The sequence below is a fragment of the Scylla paramamosain genome, chromosome 2, assembly GCF_035594125.1.
Source record: "Scylla paramamosain isolate STU-SP2022 chromosome 2, ASM3559412v1, whole genome shotgun sequence".
Lineage (NCBI taxonomy): Eukaryota > Metazoa > Arthropoda > Malacostraca > Decapoda > Portunidae > Scylla > Scylla paramamosain.
The window spans coordinates 37812042-37826816 of record NC_087152.1 but is presented as its reverse complement, the minus strand read 5'-3'; the positions used below and the strand labels follow the sequence as shown (position 1 = coordinate 37826816).

Below are 14775 nucleotides of genomic sequence, written 5' to 3'. Positions count from 1 at the left end.
TCATGGAAGGGGTAACGCACAATGTGGCATGTTGCATTGGGTAACAAAATAAAAAAAAGTCTGGGAACCACTGCATTAGGGGGACGTCTGTGTAAGTACATGTGGGGGAGGTGTAGAAAGAGTGACATATCGTAGAGCCGTATCGGGCCTTGAGAAAATTTATAATATTAGCGAACATTATGGCTCCACACGTTTAGAAGATCTCTTTTAGCGGTAAAATACTTTCATGGTGAAGCTTGCAGCATTGTGCACCACGTACCGATTTTATATGGGTGATGGGAACATTTAATTTGTGTTTCATTGACAAGGATAACCGCCTGTCTGCTTTGTGTTAATGCCATATCTAGTGGGAATGTTTACTGCTTGGCTCATTTGATTTGTGTTCGTATTTTTTTTTTTTTTAGAATTTTTATTGTCTTGTTGCTTATTGTGAATTTTTTTTATTGTTCTGCTGCATTAACTATTTTATTATTTCTTAGATTTTTTTTTTTTTCAGTTTGGTCGTTTTGTGCGTTCGTCTTTTTGATATCAGAATGCCATTGATAATTTATATTGCCTTGCTGCGTTGTCTTATCATTACATTTAGAATTCTTGCCAGCTTAGTCGTTTCATCTTTGGATCTTTGTTAGGTTAATATATTATGGGAAATTTGTATTGCCTTGCTGCGTTGTTTTACTTATTTATCTAGAACGTTTGCCAATATTTTGAGTTTGTATTAATTTCAAGGATTTTAACCAGTCTTTATTTGTACTGTATTTGTATCTTATGTCTTGTATCGTGCTGCATTACTTTATGGACTCTATGGCTACTTTACAATACTTTACATGTGTGTGCTTGTCAACTGTATACGTTCAAAAGTGTTGTATACTTTTATTTACGAGTGTGTGTAGTGAAATTATAGTCAATAAACTGTCTATCTATCTATCTATCTATCTATTTACCTATCTATCTATCTATCTATGGAAATGTGGAGAGAGAGAGAGAGAGAGAGAGAGAGAGAGACTGACTGACTGACTGACTGACTGAATTCATAAAACAAAATGACAGAAAAAAACACAAGAGAAAAATAATAATAGAAAATAAAAAAACAAGTGAGCCTGGAATAGAATAAAACATGACCTCAAAACACGGCCAACACAAAGCGACGCGGCGATAACGTAAGAGATCACTGTGTTAGATAAAGCAATACACTGCACCGGCGAGGGAATACGCAATGTGACGTGCTGCAGGAACCATTGAATAAACATGATAATGAATGTATTTGTATATTATGGCGCCATCCAGAGGGAGTAGAGAGCCGGGAAATTACATGTACCAGGTTTTTTCAGAGAAGTAGAGGAGGAAATAGGAAAGTTTAGGTGGATGTTGTGTTGCTGAAGAGAAGCGTTTGGGGACACTTAATATTCATTTGACTGCTATTGGATAAGGTTAGAAGGTTGTTAGGTTAATGTTTGGGGGCATTTGATACACATTCGGCTGTTAATGGGTAAGACTTTTGTGTCTGTGAAGAGAAGTGAATGAGGACAGTTACTATATATTTGGCTTCTATTGGGTAAGGTTAGGTGGATGTTGTGTCAGTGAAAGGGGCGTCTGAGAAGTTGCTGTCCATTTGACTTATGGCAGCTAATGGCAGTTGCGCTCTCTCCAAGATGGCTGGTATAGGAAACTACTAGAACTATCATGTTGTGACTGAAGAAACACAAACGCGAGAAAGCAATGGGTGTTAACAAAATTACTTTTCTTCCTTTTCGTGTAATATTTGCTTTATAATACCGTGTAATATTTGCTTTATAATACCAATAAGAAACTAGTAAAGCTTCACCTCCCAACACAATCTAATCTTTGAAATATTGCCTGTTTTGGTACTTCAAGTTAACAAAATTAAAAGCAATGGGTGTTGACGAAACTATTTTTCTTCCTTTTCGTGTAATCTTTATAATACCAATAAGAAACTAGTAAAACATCATCCCCCAACACAATCTAATCTTTTAAATATTGACGGTTTTGGCTCTTCAAGTTAACAAAATGGTCTGATGCAAGTTTTCCATGCAATAAAAAAAAAAAACTCTTACAGCATAAGGAGTCAAGCATTTATAACCTTTAACTCCCTGTAGTTATATTTCTGGTCACTCATATCGTCTATGAAGCTGCTAATTTCATACTGTCATTAGCATTCAAAGGATTAAGGGGATGGTTATAGGCATCTTCTACTATATGAATAAGCAGATGTGTATGTATATTAGTGCTAAGAATGTAAGTAAAAGAGAGTAACAAGAGCTATGCATAAATTGTAAAAGTAAATTTGCATCACTAATATGAATAACTGATCACAGACTAAGTGTAGATCGATGAGGGACAGTAAAAAGTAAAGATACAGTTATTATAAAGGAAAAGGATCATGATTATATAATATTAGGTGCAGGTCGATGAGAGATACGATATAAAAGTACAGATACATTACTGATGTGTTGTAATATGCAGATGAATACACGATAAACTGTCAGATTGGGAACGAAATAGTAACAAATGTTGGGATGATCTGTGCATCTGTGAGTGATGTGTTAGAGATATGAACGGCCGGAGCGACAGCAAAGGAACAAATTTAGAAAATGGTGGATGATGATGATGATGATGATGAGGAGGAGGAGGAGAAGGAGGAGGAGAAAAGATGTGGTCAGATTTTTATAAGGGGTTAAAAATGAAAGTACTGTTGGTATGATCAAATGACTCTTTTCTCCCTTTCCTCTTTCAAAATCTAATATAAAACATCCATTCTTTACTCATTGCTTAGTACCATCCTTTTCAACCTTACGTAACCTAGACAAGAACGCAGGAAAAAAAAAAGATACGTAATGTGTGTGTGTGTTTGTGTGTGTGTGTGTGTGTGTGTGTGTGTGTGTGTGTGTGTGTGTGTGTGTGTGTGTGTGTGTGTGTGTGTGTGTGTGTGTGAGTGTGTGTCAGCGTTCACCTGTCTAATTAGCGCGGCGTAGACGAGAAAGCCGCAGTATAATAGCATCGTTCAGGTAATAAACGTTGCGTGGTGTTCATGGAAACATAAACATAAGGAAGATGAACGTTCCTCCCACACACGAGGCTCTGGCCTGGAGCAAATAGCAACCCTAATGATATACACTTGGCTTCTCATCCGATAGTTTCATTATATCCCTCTCTTCCTCCACACTCCAAGTTAGACTCTTCGTGGGTGCTAAAGTTGGTAGTTACTGAGGTGATCTAACTACTTTAAATCACCTCACTTCCCTTTATCTCACCTCGCCTTACATTGCCTTGTCTCACCTATACTAGCCTAAAATAGTTAAACTCGTACCTTACTTCATATCTTACTTCTCTTAATCTAACTTGACAGAACTCCACCTCTCTATCTTTCATTATCTAGCATCACTTAAATCAGGAATCTAACTTAGTATATGCTAACGTAACATTATATATAGCATACATAACACCACCACATCTCGCCTAGTTTAACTTAATCTATCATAATATAACAAAATTCCCACCTTACCTCATCTTACCTCACCTGTTGACACCTCAGCTAACCTAACTCAATCTAACCCAACCCAACCTAACCTAACCTAACTTAATCTAACCTAACCTAACCTAACTTAACCTAACCTAACCTAACCTAACCTAGCTTAACCTAACCTAACCTAACCTAACTTAACCTAACCCAACCTAACTTAACCTAACCTAACTCAACCTAACTTAACCTAACTCGGCTTAACCTAACCTAACCTAACAACACCACAACACCACTTCCCCTCACCTAAACCCTTTACGATGAATCACGCATCTTCCCCACCCCTACCAAACCTCCCCCTCTCCCACTCTCCCTCTCCCTACCTACCCTTCCTCCACCTCCCCATCCACACCCTTTCCACACCCTCCACCCAACACTCACGTCATACATCACACACACACACACACACACACACACACACACACACACACACACACACACACACACACACACACACACAGCTGGGGGTGGGAAGGAGTGGGAGAAAATTACTTTTAAGTCATGCGTTCCCTTATCAGTATTCGTCCTTCCATAGCGATTCTTAGATAGTGAGCAGTCCCCCCTTGGCCTGTAGGTAATTGTCTTGTTGTATTAGCGCGATACCCCATCAGCAACGCCGCGTAAGTGCCGGGTGTAGCCTTATAATGAGAGAGAGAGAGAGAGAGAGAGAGAGAGAGAGAGAGAGAGAGAGAGAGAGAGAGAGATGAACACATATATACTAAGAGAAATACAGGTAATAAGATAGAATAAGAGATACAGAGGTGGAAACAAATGCTGAAAGGTATTGTTTAGGAGAGGATAGCAGAGAGAGAGAGAGAGAGAGAGAGAGAGAGAGAGAGAGAGAGAGAGAGAGAGAGAGAGAGAGAGAGAGAGAGAGAGAGAGTATATTAGTGACGTCACATCAATAAATTTCTTGTATAATTGAGCGTGAGGAGAAGGTGGACGATTAGGCTAAAGGTAAAGTGATATTTTTTACTATTATTATTATTATCATTATTATTATTATTATTATCATTATTGTTATTATTATTATTATTATTATTATTATTATTATTATTATTATTATTATTATTATTATTATTATTATTATTGCTGTTGTTATTATTTATGTGCGTATTTTTATATTAAATTGCTTATATCTTTTTTTATTATTGGCACGACCAGTAGTAGTAGTAGTAGTAGTAGTAGTAGTAGTACTTATGATAGAAACTTATGAGATTATCTTATGGGGACTTGAAAAAATCACCACCACCACCATCACCACCACCACCACCACCACCGCCACCACCACCACCACTTCGCAACCCGACACTATCAGCAACATGAGTCTGAGTTAATGAGCGGCAGAAGTGTAAATGAAATATGGCCAGAAGGAAACACTCGTGCATGGCAGATAAATGGAACTGTGTGTGTGTGTGTGTGTGTGTGTGTGTGTGTGTGTGTGTGTGTGTGTGTGTGTATGTGTGTGTGTGTGTGTGTGTGTGTGTGTGTGAGATCGGTAGTGTTATAAAATATCCAACAAATTACAAGTGAATGATAGTGATATTGATGAAAAATGAAAAAAAAAAATGGAGTAATGGAGAGAGAGAGAGAGAGAGAGAGAGAGAGAGAGAGAGAGAGAGAGAGAGAGAGAGAGAGAGAGAGAGAGAGAGAGAGAGAAAGAAAACATGTAGTCCTTCGCAGAAATAGAGCAGTGAAATTTCTACTTATTTATTTTCCTCGAACATAAAGCGGAGATCTTATCACACACGCACACACACACACACACACACACACACACACACACACACACACACACACACACACACACACACACACACACACACACACACACACATTCAACTAAATAAGTAAACGAAAAAATAAGTAAAAAAAATACCAAACCATCACTAAATAACAAATCCTAACAAACAATGAAGCAAACCAGTCCAAGCAACCAACACACACACACACACACACACACATACAGATACAATTCAAGGCAACAGCAGCAGCAGGGAAGTACAGCCGAACACTTTACAGAAGGGATCCGACCACTTATAAAGCGATCCAACCTCGTATAAAGCGATCCACACCATTAACTCCAGAGACAAGGGACTTATCAGGAAAGATTAGCCAACTCTTATCTTTATCAATAATTACCTCAGCTTTTTCTCTCCCCTTAGTAGTACCTCCCTCTCTCCCACCCTCCCTTCAGTCCCTCTTGTTTCTCCTCCCTCCCTCCCTTCCTCCCTGTTTCTTCTCCCTCACTCCCTTCCTCTGTTTCTCCTCCCTCACTCCCTTCCTCTCTCCCCCAACCCTCGTATGCTGGCGGGACCTGATGCATGATGAGTGAAATCCGGCAGGTACTGAGATGTTCACCTTGCTGCCGCTCCTGTCCGGTTTGGTCACTTCACTTCCCCCCTGCACACCTGCCCCCATCACCTGCCCGGCCTGGCGTGTGGCTGGCGCAGGTGTGCTGGTCTGGGTGGCCAGGCAAGGAGGCTAGGAACGCTGGATTTCTTGGTGTAGGGCAAGGGAAAGGTAGGGAGGATAGGGGGCATAGTGTAGGTGAGGTTTTAAGGGCCATGTTATTAATTCTGTCGTTCGTAAAATGGTGTGGTGCAAGTTTAATATTTAGTTTGGAAGGAGAGCACTGAAGACCAAAGGTATGATCGGATGGTTGGAGTATTTTTAGATAAATTTCTGATTGGTTGATGTTGTTGATTATGACTGCTCTGCCCTCTCCTCAAGCTTCGTAAAATGGTCTGGCTAACTGTGATGTAATAAGCCCAGGATGCAATTTCAAAGGACACTACTGAAGGCAAAGGGGTGGTCGTGTGGTTTTAGCTTCCCATTGTCTGTACATAGATTTCTCTTTCTTTAAAATTGTTTATGATACTCCAAGTTAAATAATAGTGGAGTGGTTTCATGTGGCGTTGAAGTTGCATAAGGTAATAAAATAAACGCTAGTAATTATTGGAATATCAGTAAATTTTTCTGTCATTTGGCCGTCAAAGGGTTGAAAGGGACTTGTGAGCAAATGTAAAGAACTGGTTAATTCTGAAGGGTGAGTGTTCTTGTTCCTTGCTTAGGTCGTCGGCGGAAGATTAAAAAAAAAAAGAAAAGAAAAAGACTTTGATAATGTAACACTTAAGATATAAGGCTAAATATGCAAGGGTTCTATTCTACAGTGTATATTTGTGGTGGTGTTTTAGCAAAAGTATAAAACTGGGTAGAGGTTCGTGTTAAGCGTTATTTTTCTTTTTTTTTTCTTTACATTGAATGCTAAAGTACAGGAGCCTGAATTCAGTGAAGACTCGTGTTATGGCATTGTGTTAGTATTAGGTTACACAATGAATAACGTGAAGTCTTAATGTGGTATTACAAACAGACGTTCTTCCCATTCATGTGTAAAGTGCAGAGGTCTTAAATTCAGTAAAGGGTATGTGCGCCAAGTAAATTAACATCTCCTTAGTAGATTATTACAGAGTGTAACATGATTATGCGCATGTTAAGTTAAGTTTATTTTACGTTCGTGCTACCCGTCAGTGGTATGGTTCCAATATTATTTGTTTTATTTCTCTTAATATACTTCTTATTGTATGCTGAACGAGTTTACACCAACTATGTATGTATTTGTCCGTAAATTGTGTATTTGATATTTGATGTGATAAAAATACTGTATAAGTAGACTACAATGGATTTGTTAAAGAGTATAGTTTATGCGGAGTGGCACACGGTTGTTGTGGAGGCCCGCGCGGCCTGATATAGACACTGACAGACAGGAGAGTGAGACAAGTGGAGACGGTTTGCTAGCTACGGGTCTCCCTCGTAGGACTCGGGAATAAGGTCGCCCCTCCTGTTCTATAGACTGTAAGTGTTATAACCTTTACATGATTATTGTTCAGGGTTATCTTCATAGTAGTTACAATTTGCTTCATGTGCTCAACATTATTTCTGTACCACTTGTTATCAATCATGGGTTATTAGTGCCTATGATTGTGTTTATTAAATTATACTAATCATATGATCAGGGAATGAGATATTGACATGTCTGTGGTTTGTAGGGTTATGAAAGTGAGACGTCAGTGGATTACCTATCAATTATCAAAGCACCAGTGACGTATCCGGCTGTTGGGGATTCCACGCCATAGTATTTTCAACACAACTGACGCTGGCAATGTTGTGAGTGTTATGGTTATTGTGTATTTGTGTGATTTTTGTCATGCTATGATTTACAGTGATATGTATGAGGATTTTCTGAGCTTTATAATGATGTGAGTCACACAGGGTATTTATCCATTGTTTGGGAGGTTTATCATATTGTGAACTGCAGAGATATTTTTGTGATTTCTGTACTTATTATACTATGAGGTACATGGGAACTATTCAAGGTCTGATCATGTTATGTAGTGATTATTTTTGTATTTTTAGTGTTTCTACGCTCATATGATTTTACCATGATTTGGTATCGGGCTGATTTATCCTGGACCCACAGGTTGGAACGCTACAATAAATGTTGCAACACATTGCTCGCCTGTGGATTGCCCTAACGCTACATTCCAACAACACCCACAACCATGCCCAAGACGGAGGACCTTGAGCGCCGACGGAGACTACGAGGGACAGCCCGTGGAAAGCTAACTAGGAAGTGTAACCTACTCTCTGAGCAAGTGAAGCAGGGTAAGCCATCTAGCATTATTGAGGATTATTATGAGGAAGTAAAGGACGCTTTTCGGGAACTCGAGAGACGACACGAGGATGTGATGGACGCATTATGTGAGAGTGATCAAGAGGAGGAGGACTTTAATGGAAAACTTAAGAATGAAGAACAGTATATAGTTCAGGCAGAATTGTTGAAGACAGGTGCTTGTGAGACTTTATTACAGCTATGTAAAAAGGAAAAGGAGACAGCCTTAACAGATAGTGCAACTAAGGTTAAGGTGAAGCCAATAGAACCTCCTAAATTTGAAGGTGACATACGCCAATACCAGACATTTCGCAGCAACTATGATAAAATAATGACTGTCAATTATGGGGAAAATGCCTTTGCCTTAAAACAGTGCTTATCAGGTGAAGCGCTAAGTGTAGTACATGGAGTAGATGATGATTACAAGGAAATGTTCCGTCGTCTTGACCAAAGGTATGCTGATCCAGTTAGATTGACAGATACTGTTATCAACCAACTGCAAGAATTAAAGCCAATTGCTGAAGGCAATACTGGTAAATTTGTAGAAACCGTGGAAGTCATAGAAAAGTGCTGGACTGACATGAGTAAAAATAATTTAGAAGTACAGATGTCCACTGTAATTGTGATAAGCTTAATTGAGAAAATACTTCCACCCCAACAAAAAAGAGAGTGGACTAAGATCTACCAAAATCTGTCAAATAAAGTAAATGCTTTTCCTGAGTTGTTAAAGTATTTGAAGGAAGAAAAGAATGTCCTTGATTATATAGACAAAGATGTTCGTAAGAGGTCACATAATTCCAAGGCTACTGTTCATAGTGTAGAGGTAAAAGAGGATGACAGTCAAATTATGAGAACATTGCAAAAGTTGCAACTTCAACAAGCAGAACATCAGGCTAACATGGAAAGTATAATGCAGAAGTTCACTCAAACACTATCTAGTGGGGGTTCACAGGTTGGACGTCATAGACAAAACTACGGAAACCCCAACTTTTGTTGGTATCACAATTCTGATTCGCACACTATCAGTCGCTGTAACACATTTCATAATTTGGAACCCTCAAACAAGATGGAGGTTTTACGGAAGAACCATGTTTGTTTTCACTGTTTGGCAATGGGACACAGTTCTAAGGATTGTCAGGAAAAACGCAGTTGCTACATGAAGTTAGGAAATGGTAATGTTTGTGGTAAGCCACATCATCCGAGACTTCACTATTTGCTTTATCAAAATGATATTAATATTCACACCAACAAGTCAGATGGTTGTACTTTGCTGATGATTGGTCAAGTTAACTGTAAAGATGACTCATTAGTAACTCTTTTTGATCCCGGCAGTACAAGTAGCTTGGTGACTCATCGCAAAGCACGGGACTTAGGATTATGTGGCACACCATATAACATCACTATGACAACAGTTGGAAATGTAAGTGATACTGTATTCACTAAAATGTATAAAATGCCTCTTGTAGATGAGACAGGTAAACAATATTTAATACAATGTGTAGGAATGGATGAAATCACTTCAGAAGTTAATCCAGTCCCTATGGACATAATTCTTTCTCAGTTAGGAGTTTCTCAGTCAATGCATATTTTCCGTCCTCATGGGAGAGTTGATCTTTTGATTGGTGCTGACAGTTGTGACATCATTCCTACAACTGTTAAAACTGTAGGGAAATTGCAACTCATGAAAGGTCCCTTCGGCTATTGTGTCAGAGGATCGCACCCAGAACTCAAAAATGAATATACAGAGCACTATGTGGCTCAAGTAAACCACATGTCCTTAACATCTAACACTTTTGAAATTCAAGGGGAGATCTGTAGAACTTTTAAGGAGGATATAGATAATTTGTTTGCAATGGATCACCTAGGCACAAATTGTAGACCCAAATGTACCAATTGCATTAACTGTAAAGACTGCAATAGAGAGACGCACATAACTGTAAAGGAAGAAGAAGAAATGAAATTGATTCTCAGTGGACTTGAATATCAGGAGAAAGAGAAGACCTGGACTGTACATTACCCTTGGATTAAAGATCCACATCATTTGCCGAATAATTTTGGGGTAGCACTAATGAAACTTAAAGGTACGGAAAAGCGACTGAAGAAGTTGGGCAGTAGGTCAACAGAAAATTACAAGGTACAAATTGATGACATGTTAAAGAGAGGTGTTGCTAGAAAACTAAATAGGGAGGAGTTAAATTGGTACAAAGGTCCAGTGCACTATTTGTCTCATCATGAGGTGTTGAAACAAAGTTCAGCTTCCACCCCTACTCGCATTGTATTTAAGGCTTCTGCCTCATATAATGGTCATGTGCTGAATAATTATTGGGCTAAGGGTCCCAATGTAATGAACAGTCTTTTTGGTCTTTTACTTAGATTCAGAGAAGGTTCCATAGCATTTGTTGGAGATATAGCCAAGATGTTTAATAGCATCAGGTTATCTGAATTTGACAGTCACGTACACAGGTTTCTTTGGCGAGACTTTGAGGATCGGGCCCCAGACCACTATGCCCTCACAGCAGTTCCCTTTGGAGACATTTGTAGTCCGGCTATTGCTATACTTGCTATGAGACAAACAGCTGAGAAATGCAAGGAGGAATTCCCTGAAGCAGCCAACGTAATTGTGCAAGATAGTTACATGGATGATATCATACATAGCATGAATGATACAGAGAAGGCTAGTCAGATCATAAAGGATGTTGAGCTTATTCTGAACCGTGGAAACTTTCACATGAAGGAGTGGATCATAAGTGGGAAGACCCAAGTTGGAAATGATGTGGACTTGTCAGGTATACCAGGAGAAAAGGTTCTGGGATTAGTATGGAACCCTGTAGAAGATGAAATAAGTTTCAAGATGAAAATGAAAAGTACGTGTAAACAGACTTGCAGTGTTGAAGTTAAGAGTAATTCCGATGAACCACAAAATCCACTAACTAAAAGAAAGGCTCTTAGTTACATATCAACAATATTTGATCCCATGGGGTTTGTTACACCAGTGACTTTACGTGGTAAACTGTTGATGAGACAAATCATTGAGTACATTGATGAGAATGGACGGAAATTAGACTGGGATGATCCTTTACCTGAGGAATTTATAGGGAAATGGTACAAATTCTGTCATGATATGCATGAATTGGGAACTATTAAATTGCCTAGATGCATTTGTAATGCTGAATTAGTTGAACCAACCCTGATACTGTTTAATGATGCGAGCACCCTAGCATATTCTGCGTGTGCTTATGCACGTTGGCGTGTTGGGAAAGATAAGTATCAATCAAAGCTACTTGCAGCCAAAAGCAGACTCGCACCAATTAAGACACAGACTATTCCCAGACTGGAGTTGTCCAGTGCAGTTCTTAGTGTTCGCCTCCGCAATACAATAATGAACGAAACTAACATCAGATTTGATCATGTTCACCACTTTACTGACTCTGAGATTGTGCTTTCACAAATAACAAAACACAATATTAAGGCTGGAACTTATGTTGCAAATAGAATTGTAGAAATAAAAGAAAGCTCCTTGAGTAATGAATGGCACTGGATCTCGACTGAAGTAAACATAGCTGACCTAATGACCCGTTCAAGTAAATTTGTTGATATGGGTCCAACGTCATGCTGGCAGTGTGGACCCACTTTCTTAGAATTACCATTTTCTCAATGGCCCATGAAGTCAATCTCTCCAACACCAGAGATAAAGTCCATCATTAACACAGCTGAAGTAAACAACTGGCATATTAATGACTGCAATATGTTTGACATAGACAGATTTAATTCATACCGCAAAATTATAGGAGTCACTGCAAGAGTTTTGAATGCCCTTCATGCGCGTTCTTTCAAGGGAATCCTGGCATCACCAACAGTAGATCAACTTAAACAAGCAGAAATATTATGGATCAAAAGAGCCCAGATTTCTTTAACAGACAACTGGGAAAAAAGGTTCAAGCGGTTAGGTCCATTTTGTAAGGATGGAATAATATATGTAGGATCAAGAATTGCTGCATGGCTGAAGAATAATTACAATAATGAAGCTTTCATTCTACTTCCCACTAAACATAGACTCACAGAGGTGTGCATTAAGGATATTCATGATAAAGACCATGGAGGGATTGAATCTACTCTATGTAAACTACAGGCTAAATTTTGGATTCCTCAAGCTAGAAAGTTAATCAAATCAGTTAAATCTCGCTGCGTGACATGCAGACGTTTAGAAAAACAAGTGATTGGACAAAGCATGGGACCAGTACCAGAAGAAAGGTTGAAACCTTCACCTCCCTTTTACCATTCTGCTCTTGATCTATTTGGCCCATTAATGATTAAGGATACAGTCAAAGGAAGATGTAAAAAAAAGGTGTATGGTGTTGTAGTAAATTGTCTCAGCACAAGAGCATCATATGTTGACTTAGTAGAAGGGTATGATACTGACAGTCTCATCACTACTCTTCGTAGGTTTACAGCCATCAGAGGCTTCCCTCACTCAATGTATTCCGACCATGGTTCACAACTCAAATTGGCAAGTAAAGAAGTTTGTTTCTTGACTCAAGACCAGGAAAAATTATCACAATTTAGCCGAGAAGGCGGTATGGAGTGGAAATTTACAAAATCTGCTGATGCTCCATGGGAGAATGGGTGCTCAGAAGCTATGGTAAAATTGGTGAAGAGAGTTATGACCAGAGTAATAGGTGACAGTACATTGACATTTGGTGAATTACAATCAGCAATGTTTGAGATTGCAAATATGTTGAACGAGAGACCAATAGGTATGAAAAATGGTTCAGACTGTACTAAGGGATCTTATCTTTGTCCAAATGATCTAATACTAGGGCGTGCAAGTGTACACACACCAGAAGGTGTATTTGACAGCAGTACAAACACAAGGACTCGCCAAAGGTTCATCAATGCAATTGTAAAATCCTTCTGGAAGAAATGGATGATGCATTATTTTTCAACATTAATTGTACAACAAAAATGGCATTGTGAGAAAAGAAATCTCCGAGTGGGAGATATTGTTTTGGTGCAGGATAGTAATAATTTGAAAGGGCATTGGAAACTTGCTGAAGTGTGTCAAGTTTTACCGAGTTCTGATGGTAAGGTTAGAGATGTACAAATTAGATACAAGTTACAAAGCGGAAATAGCATGTATAAGGGTCATCAAGATATAAAGGTTAACAGATCTGTCCACAAACTTGTGTTGATACTTCCGATCGAAGAACAATAATTTTAATTCTTTTTCTTGGGGTGGGGAGTGTAACATGATTATGCGCATGTTAAGTTAAGTTTATTTTACGTTCGTGCTACCCGTCAGTGGTATGGTTCCAATATTATTTGTTTTATTTCTCTTAATATACTTCTTATTGTATGCTGAACGAGTTTACACCAACTATGTATGTATTTGTCCGTAAATTGTGTATTTGATATTTGATGTGATAAAAATACTGTATAAGTAGACTACAATGGATTTGTTAAAGAGTATAGTTTATGCGGAGTGGCACACGGTTGTTGTGGAGGCCCGCGCGGCCTGATATAGACACTGACAGACAGGAGAGTGAGACAAGTGGAGACGGTTTGCTAGCTACGGGTCTCCCTCGTAGGACTCGGGAATAAGGTCGCCCCTCCTGTTCTATAGACTGTAAGTGTTATAACCTTTACATGATTATTGTTCAGGGTTATCTTCATAGTAGTTACAATTTGCTTCATGTGCTCAACATTATTTCTGTACCACTTGTTATCAATCATGGGTTATTAGTGCCTATGATTGTGTTTATTAAATTATACTAATCATATGATCAGGGAATGAGATATTGACATGTCTGTGGTTTGTAGGGTTATGAAAGTGAGACGTCAGTGGATTACCTATCAATTATCAAAGCACCAGTGACGTATCCGGCTGTTGGGGATTCCACGCCATAGTATTTTCAACACAACTGACGCTGGCAATGTTGTGAGTGTTATGGTTATTGTGTATTTGTGTGATTTTTGTCATGCTATGATTTACAGTGATATGTATGAGGATTTTCTGAGCTTTATAATGATGTGAGTCACACAGGGTATTTATCCATTGTTTGGGAGGTTTATCATATTGTGAACTGCAGAGATATTTTTGTGATTTCTGTACTTATTATACTATGAGGTACATGGGAACTATTCAAGGTCTGATCATGTTATGTAGTGATTATTTTTGTATTTTTAGTGTTTCTACGCTCATATGATTTTACCATGATTTGGTATCGGGCTGATTTATCCTGGACCCACAGGTTGGAACGCTACAATAAATGTTGCAACACATTGCTCGCCTGTGGATTGCCCTAACGCTACACAGAGCAAGTAACGTAATCACAGGCTGGTGACGTGCTGGGATAAACAAAGCATCCTTTCCACTCATTGGTTAAGTACAGAGGCTTTGGATTTAGTGAAGATTATGGTACTCAGCTGTTAACGCCTCATTAATGGACGAAAGAAGAAGAAGAAGAAGAAGAAGAAGAAGAACTACCTCTTAAGCTGTTGACGTCTTCTTTCATAAAAACCCCTCCGATCACTAACATCCGTCACGTCCATTAATATTCTGCACACCAAT

At 38.8% G+C, this 14775-nt stretch overlaps 1 protein-coding gene across 4 annotated transcripts; it reads left to right on the top strand.

The window, feature by feature from the left end:
- The first annotated feature begins 7009 nt into the window (after nt 1–7009).
- LOC135114693 (uncharacterized) lies at nt 7010–14486 on the top strand. Of its 4 annotated transcripts, XM_064030620.1 has the most exons (3): nt 7010–7390; nt 7585–7702; nt 8016–14486. In XM_064030620.1, exon 3 carries the CDS (start codon nt 8098–8100, stop codon nt 13417–13419), a length of 5322 nt encoding a protein of 1773 aa, XP_063886690.1. In that variant the 5' UTR covers nt 7010–7390; nt 7585–7702; nt 8016–8097; the 3' UTR covers nt 13420–14486. The 4 variants fall into 4 exon arrangements, 3 of the variants coding, with proteins under 3 accessions (XP_063886690.1, XP_063886677.1, XP_063886666.1); XR_010275635.1 differs by having other exon boundaries at nt 7010–13830; nt 14025–14486; XM_064030607.1 differs by having other exon boundaries at nt 7585–14486.
- The last annotated feature ends 289 nt before the right edge of the window (nt 14487–14775 follow it).